Consider the following 19,767-nt stretch of genomic DNA (forward strand, 5'->3'; position numbering starts at 1 on the left):
AATGCCCAGGTGATGTCATGAACTCATCGGATTTTTCTTAAAATTTAAAAGAAAATGTGACTATAAAAGCACAACCGGGCTTCCCTGGTGGCGCAGTGGTTGAGAGTCCGCCTGCCGATGCAGGGGACACGGGTTCGTGCCCCGGTCCAGGAAGATCCCACATGCCACGGAGCGGCTAGGCCCGTGAGCCATGGCCGCTGAGCCTGCGCGTCCAGAGCCTGTGCTCCGCAACGGGAGAGGCCACAACAGTAAGAGGACCGTGTACCGCAAAAAAAAAAAAAAAAAAAAAAAAAAAAAAGCACAACCTGTTTCAGTTATAATGGCAGATTCTGAACCATAAACATGTGTGCATATATTATATACACATAACATGCTACAAGGCAAAGACTATGGTACTTTGACCTGCACTGGAGTATGCAAGAGTACCATTTGGTTGCTTCATATTACTCCTCACTTATGTGGTACCTGAGGGTAGGCATCTACCGTGGAGAGGCTGGAATGGACTACAACATTAGCCGTCAACTCATCTGTACCGTAAGTGAACAGCCATGAAGACCAAAGGTTCCCAAACTGACCTCTTTCTGAGCCTTATTAGCCCACAGCCTACTAGTAACACATTTCCACTTACATAACCAACAGGCATCTCAAAATCAGCATGCCTAAGTGCAGACTCATCCTTCCCCACAAACTGGATTTTACATGAAATCTCCATCTCTCCTGCCAACCTAACCTTCTCAGAAACCCGGACATTGCCCCCAATGCCTCTCCTTCCCAGCAACCTATCAACCCACCCGCAACCCCAGGTCTTATAGATGCCAGTTCTAGAGGCCATGACGACATGGTCTGAGAGGGCTGTAGGCATCATGCAAACAGCAGGGACTTCTAGAATCAGACCCAAGTTTAAACTTGGCCTTGACACCTACGAGATGTATGACCTTGGGCAACACCCTTAATCCTTCTGAGCTTCCAAACGCCCCTAAAGATAGGACCTATGTAATGGGACTGTTGCAAGGCTTAAATAAGGTCATGCACTCAAAAGGGAATATATAGCTGGATGCTATACAAGTGCTAGTGATCAATGCTGAACAGCAGCCACTCTGATAGGAATGATCACGTCTGCAGTCCTGTACAGTGTATTAAGTGCTATAACGCAGAAATGCCCAATGCTGTGGGAACGTATGGAAGAGGGTGGAATCTAGACCAGAGTGGGAATGTCAGGGAAGATTTTCAAGGGATCTAACACTCAAACTAAGTTCTATGAGATGAGCAGAAGGTAGATAAGCAAAGGTGGAGGATACGGATAGTGTACCAGCAGAGGAAGAGCAAATGTGAAGTTCTAAGGTCAAGAGGCAGCCAGGCACCTTGAAGATATTGCAAGTAGTTGAGTTGGCTGGAGGCTAGAATGTGAGGGTGAGAAGTGGCCAGATATAGCTGGAGAGGCCAACAGGGGCTAAGGAGCTGGGTACCCTGAAATGAAGGGTTATAAGCAGGGAAATGCCATTTTTAACATGCACGCAAAGTGCTCAGCACTTCTGAGTGCTATTCCTGAATACTCTATGTAACTGCTTCATTTTCACTACTATGTACTCTGGTTTATGCTGTTCCAGAAATTTACAATCTTATATGTTTTTTCTTAAGTTATCCTCTTCCTACTGATTATTAACATGTTAGAGTGTTTTCTAAAAGCAATTTTTTTTAATACGCGAAGGTGTAAAAATTTACAAAGTAATTTTACAGAGTAATTCAAGTGTATTTTTTTTATTTACATACAAAAAGATTTGATTACAGAGATTCCTTTTAACATAAGTTTTCTTAATACTTTCAGGTTTTCACGTAAGGATCCCCGGTGACTTCGTGGAAATCCTCGACAATAATTCAGAAATTATTGTTAGAAGTAGAAGCAAATTGATGATCCATAAGAGCAAGTTTAATAAAAGCCTCTCAAATGACAATACAAATTAATGGAGATAAAAAATGCGCAAATGCAAATTTGACATTTTTGAAGTTCTACAAGTCCAAATAGTACTGTGTAAATGCAAAGCAAGGTAAACTAGATTACAGCTGTATCTTGCCTTCAACATTATTTTGAGTCTGAAAAGATGCAGGTAAACCACGTTTATATATGTTAACTCTTAGTTTAGCAGTGGATGATTCTCACTCGTTAGTGATACCCTATGTTTAAGGACAGTTAAATCTCATTACTGACATGGTCTAGTCTCTGGCTTACTCTTTGACAAGATCTGTGTTGCTCTTTCCCCCTCACTCACTCCAGTTTGATCACTTTGGCCCTCTTTATGTACTTTGAACTAGCCATGTTATTCCTTTCTCAGAACCACTGACCAAGCCACACTTTCTTCTGGGAACAACCTTTTCTCCTGAACATTTCTTGATTACTCTCAGGTTAGCATGGTGGCAACCTAAATGTGCCTGATACAATTCCTTCCAACTTCCCATTAAAATGAAACATTTAAAATATATATGCTTATGATTTTTTTAAAAAACTAATATGTAACTTTAAGTTCTGTAAAATCCCTATCCACTAATAATGTTACCAAATTCACAGGAATGTTCTCTTGTCATCCAGGGTCCTACGATGATACGCCAACCACTTGTGCTACCACCGGTCAAAACTATGGATGGCCCTACCTTCAGGTACTGAATGTGAATATATTACAAAAGAACATTCATGACTTCATGAAAGTAACATGTTGGATTTCCAATGAAGTTGAGGATAATATGAACACGTTATCATAAGAAAGATTTCACAGAATGATACATAACTCTAAATGGTTTCTGAATCAAAGTAAACTTTAAAAGACAATCTGACAAAATACTGATAATGATGTACTTGTGGACATCTGTCAAACCTACAAAGTCGTAAAAGCAATTTTTAAATTTTCCTCAATTTACTTGGTGAATTAAAGGCAGAAATGTAAAGGGAAAATCCCATCAGTCTTTACCTGGCCTCTTTGGCAGTCCGAAGAGCAATGAAAAGGTTAATTTCTTATGTAAGTCATAAACCTCAGAACTCTCTCCACATAACCGATCACACTAACTTCTCAATTCCAACTGCTGTGCTAAGCAGTGTTTACAAGACACCGCATCAGCCTCATCATTTCATAGCATAATACACTCCAATCTTCCCATCCAGCCCACATAAGCACCAGTGGTTCAGGGCGCTCAGAGTCAACCAAAGAATCACGGGCTGATTGCTTTGATGAAAATGTAATTCTACCACTGAGGACTATTGCAGTCACACTTGGAATGAAATCTACCCAGTAACCCAGACCTCACTGGAATCCCTTCTTAGCTCCATACCGCCACCTATGAACACTGATATTTTTAAAAACCTAAATTAGTGAAATGAATTGAAATCTTTATCATTCCCACCAGACTAAGAATCATTCACCTAAGAAAAGCAATTAACATATTCCTGTCACTTGCAAATGAATGCTGAAGCTTAACTGCAGGGACTTCGCTACCTTTGCAAGGATGTCTTTTTGCATGTAGGGCACAATTACATATAGAATTAATCTCCACGCCCTCATCCTTAAAAACTACATATTCATTTCTATTTTGGAAAGAACCTTGCTAAGGCTAAAGGCATTAAGTTACCATTCTCACTAGTTCTAACGACTTTACTTTAGTCAGAGTATCAAAGAACACTAATCTCTTAAGAAAGTATAACGGATACTTTTGAATATCAAAACTATTCTTGTGCATCAGTTTTGTTGTACTGAAGGCAACAATTTTTAAAAAGTATAGATTTAGGCTTTGATATGCATAAAGGGAGGGAATATTTGCAAGATGAAACAGAAGTAATTTTGCACCATATTGTTTCACTTCAAGTATTCCAGCAAAATATCTGCATTGCCATCCTTCACATTTATCATTTCTAACACAATAGCACAATCTAGCTCCTGGAGCTACTCCCACCATCCCAGGACTAGACCTGCTTCCAAACAGCTTCCACTCTGATCTATCTTCCTAAGAGAGAAAACCCAGAGCAGCCCAGATACACCCGTGAGACTCGGCTGGAAGCAAAGCTCTCCAACCTCAGTCATACTGGGTGGGTCCCTAAGGGCCCAGTGTTTGCTTTCAGAAGGAGATGGAGGGGAGGTGCAACCCGGATCCAGCTTCAGGGAGTGGGGACCTGGTGGTGGATGATGAAGTTTACACCGTTAATTGGTACAAAAGTAGTTGCCTTTGTGTACTTTTTCTATCTCTTAGTCTTTTCTTTTTACTTCTTTTCATCATTCATAACTATCATGTGTCCTGCCAACCACGCTGCAATAATGCGCTCTGAGAACAGTGCATTTCTCCAGCCACTGGCCACTCCCCTACCAGGTAAGCTTCTGAGATGATAGAGCACTTCCGGTGAAGCAGTGTTGCCAGACAGCAGGGGGTACTTGACAGAGAGTTAACTGGGAGCTGACAAAGGCCTTCTAGAGACGGGCCTGAGTGTCTGCGAGAAGGCAGGAGGGACCAGGTGGAAGAATACTGGTTACAAGAAGCTTTTGTATTACACAAGACCTGCACTTCTTTTACCTGTCTGGTATTCAAATCGATCTGGGTTGGAGGTACGGACTTGTGAGGCAGCAGCTTAGAGATGGTAGTTTAAGCCATGGGAACGAGTAACGTCACCTGGAGGCGCATTTTCGGAGACTCATGTTCGTTTCCTTCTCATTGCCCTCAGGTATATCCACTTCAGCAAATGATCAAACTGTCTAACAACTTCAAAACCCGAGAGGAAATATTCCATCACTTCCTCCTTTCTGATCATCAGACAGAACCTCAAACAGGAAGCTTTTCAAAAATTCTTTCAAATGAAAAAGTTAGCTGTACACAGCAATAGAGATGGCCTTCACTGCTGGCGGGCACATCCCAAGTCCTCCTCAGACCCACTTAGCAAGGCTCCCCTGGTCTCCAGCAGAGACCACTTTGCCACTGCTCTTCCAGGCAAAGCTCCCACTCGCACTGCTGCAACCTTCTTCCAGTAAACAGATCGTAACTTGAAAGGGAATTCACAAAGTGTGCCTCACTGATAAAAGCCTATCTCCAGGAAAGAAATAGTTACGCAATAGCAATACATGAACATCGTCTGTTTCTCTGCAATGCATCCTTATTCTGGGCGTTGGGAGTGGCCTGCCGTGCCTTCCCTCTCCCATGTTACGCCATCAACTAGAATGGTTGTGCTACGGTCGGTCCTGGGCACTACAGCTGGGACAAAATTAGGAGAAATTAAATAAAAGTGATAAACTAAAATTTAAAAAGTGATTACTACTACCACTGGTTAGCACATTAACGTTCTGGCTCTGCAAATACAAAAAAGGAAATACCTTTCTTTTCTAAGACTTGTCAATATTCGGAAGAAATTTTCCCAGATAATGAGCTTTTGGCATTAAGGTCCAGCACACATCAGCAGGCTGTGAAACTCTTAAGATTCCTGGATACTGTCTTCATGACAAGTTTGCCTCCACTTAAGAACTTCTTTTAAATAATTTTAGTGCTGACTTACCACCACAGCTGCTAATGTTCTGTTTGTAGTAGCAAAACAAGAATAAGAATAACAATAATATTGCAAGAGCTAACCAACAGTATTTATCAGGCACTTAGATAAGCACTACATAGGTTATGTCACTGGTCTTCCCTAAGGTGGATACTCTTATTTTCACCATTTTATAATAGGGAATGTGCGGCCAAGAAAAGCAACTTCCCCCAGAGCGCCTAGCTAGGAAGTGGCAGAGCTAAGATTTCAGAGCTCACAACTTTGCCACACGTGGTTTTGCAGACAAACTGAGGTGATGAATCAAGTAACTTGGCCCAGAGGAGAAGTTAATAAAGAAGGTGGTCAAAAATCAGAGGCCTTTCCTAGTCACTCAACATATTACCCTGACCCCAGCAGGTCATCCATGCTGGCTGGGACATGTTAATACCAAATAAGAAAGATGCCCCATCTTCAACACTCGGCGAATTAAAGGGTTTGAAGGCAGCTTTATCAACATCAGACACTTTCTTCGGCCATAATTACATGTTTGTCCTGACAGCATTTTCATTAGCAACTCAGAAGCCCCAAATGAGAAAACAGTCTTAAAAGTCACTCTATTATACCAGAAGGCATACTGCTTTCTGCCCTATCTATACATCAAGGCATCCTGAAAAAAGGGGATCCCACTTTTAGTTTAAATCTACCCACTGGAAGTAAAAACTCCTGTCCTGCGGTCCAACTCGCCTATTTTCCCCCTCCTCCCCGTCAACCCCCTATTAATAATCAGCCCAGGCAGAGCAGCCCTGCACTATCTCATTCCCACAGTACTCCTATTCCACGCTCACTCTCATCCAAACACATCATCAAAAGTGCCCCCAATCAAGCATGAAAATAAATTAGGTTTTGGTTTAACCAGGATTAGATTCCCAGCACCAAGAAATAAAGTAACAGTTATCTAATCTAACAGGCCAGCCTCAGACTTCCTGGCTACTCTCCACAGGCCCCTGTTGCCAAAGCCCTCTCCTAAAAATCCCCTTTAAATACTGTGAAATCACCACATGTCGGTGGGGCAATGGAACTCTTCAAGGGCCATGAACATAACTCTTAACTCTGGTGCCTGCCTAACCTTGCTCCAGATCATCTAGTCTGTCCAGACGGAGAGCTGCTGGCTGCCAGCCTGTGAAATGAGCACTTGCCCCACCACGCGTCAGGAAGTTACTTCTTCCTGGACACCGTGGAGGAAGGAGTCCTCCTGGGTTTGGGAAAGCCCGTTTGTTTTCCGTGGAGAAGCAGTGCATGTTCATGCCTCATTTTACACTCACTGTAACTCCATCTGGAAATAGCCAGTGGCTGTGCAAAGCTCCAACCACAGAGAAAATCAGACCCGGACAAAGGAGAAAAGGGACAGGGACTTGATATTCAAAATATACGAAGAATATATTTTGCAACAACAAAAGATTCCTAAACAACTTGATTAAAATTGGACACGGACTTCAATAGACATTTCTCTGACGACGACAGGGCCAATACGCACATGAAAAGAGGCTCAATATCAGTGATCATTAGGGCAATGCAAAGAGAAACCACAATTAGATACCACCTCATACCCATTAGGATGGCTATTACTTAAAAAGCAAAATAAAACAGAAAAGCAGGGTTGGCAAGGATGTGGAGAAGTTGGAACCTCTGTGCATTGCTGGTGGGAATGATGTAAAGTGGAATAGCCTCTATAGAAAATGGGATGGCAATTCCCCCTAAAATTAAATACAGAATTACCACATGCTCTAGCAATCACACTTCTGGGTATGTACCCAAAATAAATGAAAGCAGGGACTCAAATATTTGCACACCCATATGCATCACAGAATTATTCACAATAGCCAAAAAGTAGAGGCAACCCAAGTGTCCACTGACAGATGAATGGATAAACAAAATACACACACACAGTAGATTAGCACTCAGCCATAAAAAGGAAGTTCTGACACATGCTACAGTATCAATGAACCTTGAAGACATTATGCTAAAGGAAATAAACCAGTCATGAAGGGATATTTTATGATTATACTCACATGAGGTATCAAGATTAGTCAAATTCATAGTGGGGCAGAAAGTAGAATGGTAGTTTCCAGGGGCACGGGAGGAGGGAAACAGGGAGTTAGTGTTTAATGGGTATAGAGTTTCAGTTGCAAAAGATGAAAAAGTGCTGTACACGGACGGTGATGATGGTTGTACAATAATGTGAATGTACTTAATGCTACAGAACTGTACCCCTAAAATGGTTAAGACTGTTAATTTTATGTTATGTATATTTTACCACAATTTTTTTAAAGAAGGACAGAAGGGCGCAGACTATTACAATATACCCAAAAATCACAGAGCTAAAAATAAATTCTTCCAATTATTTTAATAGTGTCATCAGTAGTCACGTCCTATGTATATGAGAATACTGAAGAATTAGGACTTCCACCTTTTAAAATAATTACAGACTGTTATAAAACACATACTTTAAAACAAATCCTGTGATATAGAAACTGAGGAAGTTGAGGTAGAAGAGGAAAAATTATCCCTGAAAGTTAAGGAAAAAAATCTGAGTTCTACACTTCCCCCTCTGCTGCTAGCCAGCCTTCTTTATGCCTCAGTTTCCTCATCAGTCGTACAAATGGTTTGGATAAAATAAACTGCAAATCAACAAATAGCTTAATGGCACCACCCAACAGAATTAGACAATCTCCCTTGTCTAATTCCAAGCTTACCTGGAATCTTTCTGGTCATAATCTGACTGCCAAATACCTTTTCAATAAGAAAAAAGGTCTCAGCAGTCCAGGTTCCTTGGAGCTATACTGGTTATAAATCAATAAACTGGATACAAAAGTTCATTAAAAAAATTAAATCAGTGATTACAAATAGAGGAAGGAAACTGGTGCAAGTGAGAGTGGAAACCAGAGCTCAGTTTTCCTAATTCCGAACCCACCTATATTCTACATCATCAGCATCCAGCAACACCGAACCATCCATCAGGGAAGGGATGGCAGCTTTCAAATCCTTCTTGGCCAGTGGCCACATCACTTAGTTCTTTAAACCGTTCCTTTTAAGGGGAAAATACACTCACATACTCTGAAGATGCCCCAAAATAATTATAGTTTGTTTTTAATGCATATAACAATGATTTCTGCTTGTAGAAAATGACACCATTTGAAAGTCTGGGACTATGCACAGGCTTTAAGAGTGAAAGAAACAAAAGGAGAAGCATCTGACGGATCACTCTACCCTTTCCTTTCATTGGCTTTTGGGGCACAACTTTCCAGGTATCTTTGCTAGCTCCTCCTCTTTCCGAGGATATCTCCCTGCCCCTGCTCCACAATAAAATACACACACACACACACACACACACACACACACACACGAAAAGGATTTTTAAAAATCAATTCAGGCATATTTTCAAATCATTCCAGAGAAATCCAGATTCTTCTCCAAAGCCTACAAGAATATAGGTGATCTAGCCAGAACTATTTTCTCTGACCTCACCTCCTTCCCCTCTCCCCTTGCTCACTGCATTCCCAGCCAGGTCTCCTCCTTGCTGACACACACCATGCATGCTCTGGCCTCTGACACCTTGACCCTTATCAGTCTCAAGGCCTGAAATAATCATCCTCATCTTTGCATGGCTCTATCCCTCCTTGCATTCAGGTCTCAGTTCAAAGATTCCTGCAGACAGGTCTTCCCTGATCAGTATAATAGCATCTCTCCCTCTTTCATTCGTCTTTCCTCCTCTTCATCACCACTGGATCTCTTCATCACCATCACCTCTTCATCACCACCACATACATCTGTCACGTATATTGTCTGTCTCCCTCTAGAATGTAGTATCCATTAAAACAGGGACTACGTCAGTTTTGTTTCTGTATCCCCACACCTAAGAACAGCACCTGGCATACAGAAGGCACACAGTGTTTGCTGAACAGAAAAATGAACTAGGAATAGAGAGTAAGTTACAGTAATAATGACCAAGTTAAATTTCCTCAAATGTGTCCTTTAACCAAAATATATAAGTGATCGATCCAACACATCTGTCACACTATAATGGCAACTGCTGTTTGGTCGAACAAGTAAATTTGAAGTTTGTGGTTGCCCTGTGTCACGTATTGGCTAGGTACTGGCAATACTGTGATGGGTTTCACTCTGTCCCTGCCTTCAAAGATCCCACGGTCTCCCAGGGAGGCTGTGGATAATTAAAGTAAGTGTTGTGAACACAGATGAGGGAAGGACAGCTAACCTGGGAGGTTGGGAGGGACCCAGGCTGAAGCAAGAAGTCATCGCAAGTGTGCCATGTATTCTATGGACAAGTCCACACAATCCACAGGAAACAGGGACAAGCAATTACTCCCACTCCTACCCTGCAACCAACCAGAGGACTCCATTGTTTTTCTAATTGACAGGCCATCTTTTTTCACGTTGGCATTCTTCCCTTGACAACTTCAATATTTCTCACAAATCCAGCTGGAGTCGTTCACTGACATGCACACACACTGAGGCTTTCTGAAACTTTCTGTTCTCAGGTGATGGAACACCACAGCCTTTGGCCTAAGATGCATTTGCATCTCGGGCCCCATATGTCCCATCATGTGTTCCAAGCACTGATCAAACCTCCTGACAAGCAATCTGCCTCAAAATATCCCACCAGGCAAGGCATTGAGTAGCTTTACCGTGCGATTTTTCCAGCCCAACAGACTTTGATTGCTATTTACAAAGTTAACAACCCTAACCTACAGCTTTTTGCATGACAAGTAGAATCAACAGCTGCTAATGCTGAATTTTTTTTTCCTAAATTGTCTCAAAGTTTAACTTCTCTGCTGAGTTTCAAAAATATCTTGAAAGACTTACATATATAAAGTGCGTTATAGCCTCAGTCACTCCTTATAATAGTGCAAACCTTCCAAAAGGTGGTTTCTACTCCCCCATGAATGAATTTTGGCTTTTCTGTTCAGCAAGAGAAAAAGGACATTTGCTAGAAAGAGAGGACAGCTTTGTGGTCCCAGTAAATATTTGCTCTATAAATTGAACTTCTTTTTATCTGCATAATCCAGGTTATTCTCTTCTTGTTTCTTTCAAGAATGAAAGATGGCCACTGCTAGGAATTCGGATGTGGTTGGGGGAAATGAGAAAATAATTGCAAATAATTTATCTGTGCCATGCCACCCCCCCGCAGATGTAAAAATCCACATCCTAACTACTATCAGTTTTCTGTGTCTTTTTTTAGCTTGTCTGATTCTGTAATCTCGCCAACATAAACCTCTTTCCCAGAATCTGGAGTTTACTTAAAACGTCGTAATCTTGGTTTTCTGAAATTTGATTCCTTGGATCAAAACCTAAATTTGCAATCTTTGTTCATCAACAACTTCTTAATCTTTCCGTAAATGCAGTTTTTATTTTCCAGTTACAGTCTGGCTTTGGAGGAAGCCTTCTACATGACACGCACTGGGTAAATTAGCTTCAGGCAGCTGTTAAAAGAGCACCTTGAGTTTATTTCCTGAGTATCACCATCATATTCCCTACTCTGGATGGGTGCCTCGACTCAAAGTTCTGGCACCTCAGATCTGGTAGCCATAGTCCTGTAAATAATTCATCAGCATGAAAAGTCTTGGGATTAATTTTAAAACTTCCTGTCTGGACAAAGCACTTCTTCAGAATCAAGGTTCTCTCTCTGCTTTCAGGTCTGTGGCCATCTCAGTTCCTGGTCTCCTGCCTGGTCTTTGACTAACCTCCTCCCCTCACATCCCACTGCTCCTTACCCTGTTTCTTGACTACCACCTGGTTCCAGCCATGCTTGATCTACTGACCCCGCCCACTGGGCTCCACTCAGGGTCTTGCAGGCCCTTTCAGCACCTGCTTCCTCAGGACCAGGCCACCAGCAGCTGCCTTGCCACACAGCCCTGGCCGCCCACTTCACCGGCTTTTTCATCAAACTCAGCGCTCTGCAGCCCCACAGTGATTTAGCCAACCGCTGTAGAAGCCTAGAGCCCCACCTGCAGGGGTAAGAGAACCCTAATTCTTGTCACGAAGGAAATCTTATTCTCATCTGGCACCTCAAATACTGTAGCACTAATTCCTCAGACGCCTCAGAGGACACAGGCAGTGGGACAGAGGTCGTGGCGCCTCTATCTCCCTTGCAGTAAGTGGTAACAGAAGGAAGCCCTTCCTGGATCATGACTGCCCGATTCCTTATTAACAAATCTGCTCTAGAAAATCAATGTCTACAATTCTTCAGCCACTTGAAGGTGACAGCAACGAGCATATTCATACCACTCTTATCAAAAACATTTATCTGGGTATTGCATAGAGATTATAATACAAATCAAGTTAAACAGGCTTACTAGATAGAATACTCCCTCCTAGGAATATGTGATCAAAAGCTGAGAGCACAGAAATGACTCTTCTAGGAATTCACTCTGAAGAAAGATCCTTACCAATTAAATCTCATGTGGGAAGATTTCAGCATTATTTGTAATTGCCAAATATTGCAGGCCTAAATATCTAGACAGAGAAGTTCAGTTGAATACGGTATATTTACCAAATGAAGTACTATGAAGTTGTAATTGAGAATAAAGAAAATTATGAACTAAAAAAAAAAAAAAAGGCTGAGAGCAGTAACAGGAACTAATGAAAGGAAACAGTGGAGGAATGGCAGACTCTGGAGAAAGACTACCTGGCCTCAAATCTTGAGGTCACCATTAATAGCCTGTGCATTCTTGGTAAGGGTTTTCACTTCTTTATGCCTTAATTTCTCCACCTGTAACATGGGCATAACAGCATGTATCTCACAGAGCTTTTGATAATTAAGCATGTCAATACCTGGGAAATGCTTAGAATGTGTTAGTTATTACAAACCAATAAATTAACAGCTAAAATGACAAAATAAAATGACAAAAACTACTGCCAGCCACTGGGAATTAAGAGATCAGGGTTTTAGACATGGCTCTTGTTTTGTGGCCTCTGGAGTAGATTTAAAATGGTTGCAAATTCTTTATCACATCCCCCTTGAAGAGGTGGGATCTATTTCTTCACCCCTTTCAATCTGGGCTAAGCATATAGCTGTTTTAACCAACAGAACACACAGACATGACCCTGTGCCAATTTCAGTCCTACATTTTAAAAGAACTGGTAGCTTCTACCCGCTCCTGGAACCCAGCTGCCGTGCTGAGAGGAAACCCAAGCAGTACCTGGGCAGACCCGTGTAGAAGAGCAGTGAGGTGATCTCCCAGTCCACAGCCCGCAGCTGCTTGCCAGCCGTGGGACTAAGCCATTTTGGAAGTGGATCGTCTAGCTGGGGGTCACAGACACAAGTCTTCCCACCCTCAGCTCTGCCCCAAACTGAGAAACCATGAACAAATAAGATTGTTATTTTAAGCCTCTAAATTTGGGGGGTAGTTTGTTACACAGCCAAAAAAGCCTCAGACCAAGCACTTAAATCACTTTCTCAGATTTGATGTTTATAAAAAGGGAAGGGGAGAGAAGAGGCAAGGTGTTCATTCAAACATTTGTAGAACACCTACTATGTGCCAGCCTCTGTGACAGGCTGTGACACTGTTATTCTGATGCTTATGGTCTGTGTCTAAGACAGACATTAAACAACTCATTACAATGAAGCGTGATTCCATAAGGACAGAGGAGTATAAAGAAGTAGAAATGGGTGTGGGAATACCAGGTGATCTCAGTCTCTGCCAACCCTGATATTTTGTAACTTCATGGTTTAGAGCAAGTACATCTGTGAGAGGGCCACTTAAAGACAGTCATACAAGATAATCTATCTAGAGAACAATTTTCTCCTATATAAATTCACTTCTTAATTAAAGAGTATCAACAGAGATGTGGGTTTCAGTAGCTACGCAACAAGTGAATGGTGAAAGCATGAAAAGTCGCCTCTATAGCCTGCATTCAGGAGTGGAATAAATCTTATGAAAGAGGCTTTGAATAAAGAAAGAAGGACAGAGTAAGGAAAATATGATTTTCTGGGGCAACAGAGGTTTCAAAGTAAATAGTGATGGGAGAATTTTACCTATTCATTGCTTAATGTTTAAAAAGCAAAGGATATACGTTGATTGCTTTGGACAAGAGGTTTTAGTTATTCCCAGCAAAGAACAAACCCTTAAATATAAATTTTTAGTTTGCTACATAACTAGGCAGCTGTCTACCAGGCAAACAGATCCAGTCCACAGCTATTTTGTGAAGATGAGTAAATTCAAGTCATACCCTCATAATGCAGCACCTTAAGACCTCTTCCTAAGGTCTAAGTTATTCTAAGAACCAAGAAATGTGATTGTGACAGTAAAATAAGGTTCAGCTACATACTGGTCCCACAAGTTTTACCAAGACAAACAGAACTAACTGCTGATGGAAAAGCCATGGCGACGAGGAAAAAGATTTAGTGGCCTTCCCTTGACACGGTTTGGGAGAATTTAATCTAACGCTGCCGAAAGTGTGTCTACTCAGCTTCTTGATCGTGGGGGAGGGAGCCTGAAAGTCAAACGTTTAATTTTCTAAATACTTCTGATCTGGCTGAGGTTGAAGTCCTTTCTTAACCTCACATTCGGAAAAGAAAAATACCCTTTGAGTCTTTGACAAGGCGAGCTATTAGCCAAGAAAAAAGAATAGCCAATTTATGCTTCTCAATTTTCCTTTTGTAGTACTGTTGTCAATGCTAAGGACTAGTTCACTTTGGTTAAAGTGTTTAGCCCTGATAAAACCATTTGTGGTCATTGATAAATAAAAATATTTTGAATGTCCATAGGTAGAAACAATTTTACTGTCTGTTATAATCATCTCACGGGATCTTAAACAGCTATTGTTCAAAATAAAGACACAAAAGGAACACATTCATGAATTTCCTGTTTTTCCATTTTAAAGCCCTCAAGCATACGGTGGACACCTCATGCGCAATACCCAGCTAGGTCTCCTTATCATGTATCCCTCACACCCAAATCCCTCCTGCCTATCTTGCACCCAAGCATTCCTGGAGCACTGCAGGCGGAGCTCAGCACCTCAACTGCTGACCAAAGCTAGCTGCTTTCACGAATAGGACAAGCAGATTACAGCAAGAAATTGATTCCAGTCACTCCCCCTTGTTTAGGATGTTAAGGCGTCAGTGTCAACAGTACTGTCAAAGAGTCAATGACTCCTGTGGAGAGAGAACCTTTGTAGAAGGGGTAAACTCACAAGTCAACACCAATGAGGGAGGACTCTTGTTTACGATACCCAGGATAATGCTAGGCCCTTTCACAATTCTTCCTGCCCCTGAAACGCCTGGCGAGCATCAGGTTGAATCTGACCCTACAGTGACCTCCAGACAGCTTTGAGGCTCCTGAGCACCAAGTAAGAGCACCAATAAGAGCTATGGCACCAAAGGGGGTTTTTATTAGCTCTGCTTTCAGGTGAGAAGGAGGAACCGACCAGGAACAGAGGATGGCAACTTTGCCCCCCAGGACATTAAAGTAAAACCAGTGTTTAAGAGAAAAATTACAGTGAAAAGAAGAAACTCTACATCATAGACCTTATGTGAGAAATACAAATTAACTGGATTCAGATCTATGGATTCATATGGAGACTGCCCTATGGATATTATAGAAAAGGCAAATGCTACAACTGTTGCCCATGATGAAGTGAACTGAGATTTAGGGTCCACAGGGTATGAATCACACATCTCCCCTTTCCTTACAAATTCTCTTTACATATACCCTAATTGAAAATATGTAAAAAACTAAAAATAACTATCCTTACACTCCACTGCAATTACTCAATCTGCAGGGAAACTCAGGACCCGGAGGATGGAGTGGCAACTAAATCACTGAACCTAAAAAGAAGGCTGGAAAGAGGGCAAGAGGCAGAAAATGTGGTGAAGGACACGGTTGGGGCAGAAACTTGTTTACTTTCTTAGGGACAAAACTAAGTCCTATAATGCTCTAGTACTACAGCTCCAACTAAAGCAGGGGCCACGAAACACCCTCAGCTCTTTCACCTGGCCACAAGTTTCCAAGGAACACTTAAGGAGTGGATAAAACCAGGCAAAGAATGGAGAGTTTTAGTTCCCACCTGAGTTTCACAGATACTCTCAGCTAATCTAATGCACCCGCTGTCCGTGCCAGTGCTCTTCAAGTCGATCCTGGCCTCCTCTCTCTCTCTTCAGCCTTCTAGCCACCTTCATCCTAAATCTGTGATTCATTTTTGAGCAAAGGTACCTGAATAGCACACTTCAGGTGACAGAGAGTTAAAGCTGCCACGCAGAAACAAACAATGTGAAGGACCTGGCAGAGACTCTGCAGGATACGTGCCTTTAGTTTCTTATTCTTAAACGTCCTTAGAAATCAAAGGCTTCTCCTAACAGTGTTATTAATAGAGTAGGGTCGTGGGTTCTGTTTTAGATCTGAAACCTCTCCCTGCATGTAAAATTGGCAAAATTCACTTAGGTCTCTGAGCCTCTTCCCCCACCTCCTGTTTTTAAGTGAAGTCCTCACTCTCAGCAAATCCCCAGCTTTCTACATCACAGGGAAAACCACAGGGATTAGGAAATGCCTCTACCTCATTTGGCCAACATCTCAAAATGCCATCTCAAACTGGAGCAGGGAAGGCTCAGCACCAAGACACTGAGAGCACCAGGCAGGGGCTGACTGTATTCACTGCTGGATACCAGCCACAGACCTGCTCGGATTTCCCCCATCTACACGCCCCTCGCTTCCCCAGCACCAGCCCTCACCCCTCAAAGAGGGCTCCATCCTTTCCTTTTCCCTTCACTGTCGGTCATCTGACATCACCTCTATCTGCCTTCTGCCGTCTTTATACGGTGCCTTTTCTCTCTTCAGCCATACTCGAGAAGCACAGACCACGTCGCCCCATGAATGACTCAGTGATGATGCTAAGAGGAAAACCCCCAGCCACCAAGCCTCCTGCTGCAGACAGATTTCCTCCTCTTCAGAGCATCGTTCTGTGGGTTTCCCATCACACTTTTCAGGTATTCAAAGCCTGCGGGGTGGGGTGGGGTGGTGGGGAGAATGTGCCAGAGGCATCCCTACGGTCATTAAAAAAGGTGGCCTCCAGCATCTGACCACTCATATACTTGCATACCGTTTGATGTCGCCTTAATCTCAAAGCTGGTCTCCAGCACTCAAGTGGATTTGCTACTTGTGAGAGCCAGGAACTGCAAGTGCGCTTGCCTCAAAGACTCGGGAGTCCAGTCCCGGGCAGGAAATAAAGTTCTAAGCCGCTTTGATGTGCTTCCTCTCCACTCTCCTCCCCAACGCGGGTCATTCGTCTCAGCCAAGGAAAAGACCACCTTACATGAACGGAACCAAACGCATCACACGTGGGAGCCTGCGGTCGACTCAGTACTCCGATGAGCTCCCCGGCCCCACCAATTTACTCACCATCAGATTAAGCTCAGCTGGGATCCCCATGTATTTTGCCGACTACGAAAGCTTATGTGGTACATACATTGGAGGAAGGGGGGTGGGAATGGACAGGGCACCCAGACCACGGAGAGTAAAACGCCTTGGCGACGCGGGGAGAGCTTGTTTCTTTTTTAAGCCACTCGTCTCAGACTGAAATATCAAGCCAGTTCAGGTCATTTCCTGAGTAGCACAACAAGTTAAAACAAGATCCAGAAAATCTATTTATCTTTAATTGTGCCGCCTCCAGACTGGGAGCGCGAGGCGGGTGGCGTGTAGAAAAGTGGGAGACGGGGAGGGAGGGGGATTTGTCGCAAAGCAAATGCCTAAGAAACCAGAGCTCCCAACCTCAGCTGCTTCTTACCTCACTCAGCTCGGCCGAGTTGTCGTTTCCATATTTCACGGCAACTCCAGAATTCATGACTGCACTTTTCAGAGCCGAGCTCCTCCTCCTCCAGGTCTCGGCGCTTACGAGTTGGGTTTAGCAGGCTGGATATCCACTGCTTGGTCCCCTCTGGCACATTTTAGTCTAGACAGCCATTTTCACCCAGGACAGTGGTGAAGCCCACACGAAGGATGCAGGCACTCCAAAAAGGAACAGAGCCGGCTCTCGTTTCACGGACGAGCCATTGCTGCAGAAGGCTGGGCGGCGAGGCGCGCTCGCAGCGGCCGGGCCGGCGCGGGGACCCGAGGCAGTGCCACGCTCAGCGCCGCCTCGCGTCTCCTATGGTGCCTCGCCGCCCCCCATGACCAGGCTGGAGGGCAACCCCGGCAGGATCCGGCCTCCCTGGAGGGCTTCCCGAAGAAACCAGGGCGGCGGGAGGAGGAAAATCCGCGTCTCGGGTTCCGGGGAGGGAAAGCAAGCTAAGAGAGCGCCGGAGCGCGGCTGCACTTCACGCTGAAGTTTCCCGTTTGAATCCTCGGGAGTTGTAAGTGCTCTGATTGAATACAGCTGTCTAGCTGCTGGCTACGGGGTGAGCGGAGGAGGCGGGGCCAGAAAGAGAAAAGGCGGGGGGAGGGGGGGAGGAGGCCGAGCAGAGGAGACCTCGCCGGGAGAGCAGGCATCCTTCCAGCTCCCTGCGATAGTAATTACAGGACCCAGGTCCAGGAGGAGAGAAGAAACAGGAAAAGCCACCTGAGTAATTGTGCAGAAAAATTAAAAAACAAAACCAAAAAAACTTCCCTCCTAGTAGCCACTTTCCATAATTTAAGAAGGTCAAGACAAATCTGAACACTGTACATTAGGCAGCGCTGTGCACTTCTCATGGTACATTAAGATTTTACAAGATTGTGGGGCGGTCATTTTCCCTGATCAGTCTAAAGTCGACACTGAGGGTGTAAATTCACCGTCAAACTCCCCCCCACCCACACCCCGGTAGATTACAATTTCTGCATGTTCTTAATAAAGATTAAGATGCTCCATCACATGAAAGACAGGCCCAAATTTCCCATCCCTCTCAAACTCAAGAGGCTGTTAAATTCAGTGGACTCCTGGAATCAGAGCTCCCCTGCAGCCTTGAGTTTCCCTGAGGTAAAAACATCCCTCTGGGGCTTCCCTGGTGGCACAGTGGTTGAGAGTCCGCCTGCCGATGCAGGGAACACGGGTTCGTGCCCCAGTCCGGAAAGCCCATGAGCCATGGCCACTGAGCCTGCGCGTCCGGAACCTGTGCTCCGCAACGGGAGAGGCCACAACAGTGAGAGGCCCGCGTACCGCAAAAACAAACAAACAAAAAAACATCCCTCTGTGTGTGGCAGGGTGGGAGGAAAGAGCGAGAATTTTTCCCTCCATAAAGGTTAAAGTCCCACTGAACTTGAGATGCACTGAAAAATCTTCTGATCCTTTAACAGTAGGTCTGCAGGATTGCTTTAAAAGCCTCATCAGTCACCTTCTACACAATGGGAACAAAATGTCTCCATCCCCAGCGACAGACCTTGGCACTTCCTGAAGCCTTCTATGAAAAAGCCATTAATTTCCAAGGCTGCTTTTTTTTTTTAATGAAGTAGGATATTTATTTTGCTCTTTAAGAAGAAGGAAAAAGCTTGACCGTTTGCATAGATCTTCTTACTCGTATGCCTTCCTGCTGAGTTCATTCATTGCCTGATGAAGGCTCTACTGGGATGAGGAAGAGTTGGCAGCTTTTTTGGAGCACCAGTCCCAAGTTCTGGGGCACTGCCAGACTAGAGCACATTAGGAGAAGCTCTTCAGCATGGGGAGGGTTTGGGAAGCCACATTATTTTACTTATTGAATTCATTAAAAACTGTTGAGAACTGTGTGCTTGAAGATGGGAGATGGTGGTGAAAGAATATAAAAATATAAAGAAGACTGAAACATCAACCCTGCCCATAAGGTGTTTATAGTCTCATATAAACAGAAATGACTATTCTAAATATAAATGGATACTTGCCATAAAAGCAGAACAAATTAAGACCTACAGCAGTTCAGAGGTGGGAAATAGGATTTTGGCTGGGTTGGGTGGGAGGAGAAGACTGTGAAGGACTCTTAGAAGAGGCAGCATGAGTTGATATTTGAAGAATGGCTGAGCCTAGCAGAGATGGGGAGTGAGGAGAAGGTATCCCATGATGTGGGCCCACTGTGAGAGAAAGTGTGGGTGGAGACTGGAATGTGTAAAGCACGTGTGGGGAATGGGAGATATTCCATTCTGGTCATGGAACCTGGATTAGATAAGTGAGTTGAAGCCAGATCATGGACAGTTTCGAGTGCCAGGCTAAAGAAATGGGCCTTCCGATTGGCAATGGAAAAAAAAAAAGCCTCTAAAGGTTTTCAAGCAAAGAAATAATAGGATCAGAGCTGTGCTTTTTTAGACATTCCAGTGGATTTGTATCAC

The 19,767-nt window shown here is 43.6% G+C and overlaps 1 protein-coding gene across 2 annotated transcripts in view; it reads right to left on the reverse strand.

Moving 5' to 3' along the window:
* Nucleotides 1-19,767, reverse strand: part of MCC (MCC regulator of Wnt signaling pathway) — a 432,932-nt gene that overhangs the window by 255,849 nt on the left and 157,316 nt on the right. Inside the window, exon 1 of one of the 2 annotated variants that reach the window (XM_027100130.1) lies at nucleotides 17,285-17,854. The exons of the other annotated variant lie outside the window; for it this stretch is intronic. Coding sequence (XP_026955931.1) covers nucleotides 17,285-17,341 — 57 coding nt within the window. The 5' untranslated portion in view covers nucleotides 17,342-17,854. Of the gene's footprint in view, nucleotides 1-17,284; nucleotides 17,855-19,767 lie in introns of those variants that run through there. 2 annotated transcript variants of the gene reach the window in all.

Source organism: Aethalodelphis obliquidens, unplaced genomic scaffold, assembly GCF_003676395.1.
Source record: "Aethalodelphis obliquidens isolate GAN/ISIS:26980383/991018 unplaced genomic scaffold, ASM367639v1 scaffold4, whole genome shotgun sequence".
Lineage (NCBI taxonomy): Eukaryota > Metazoa > Chordata > Mammalia > Artiodactyla > Delphinidae > Aethalodelphis > Aethalodelphis obliquidens.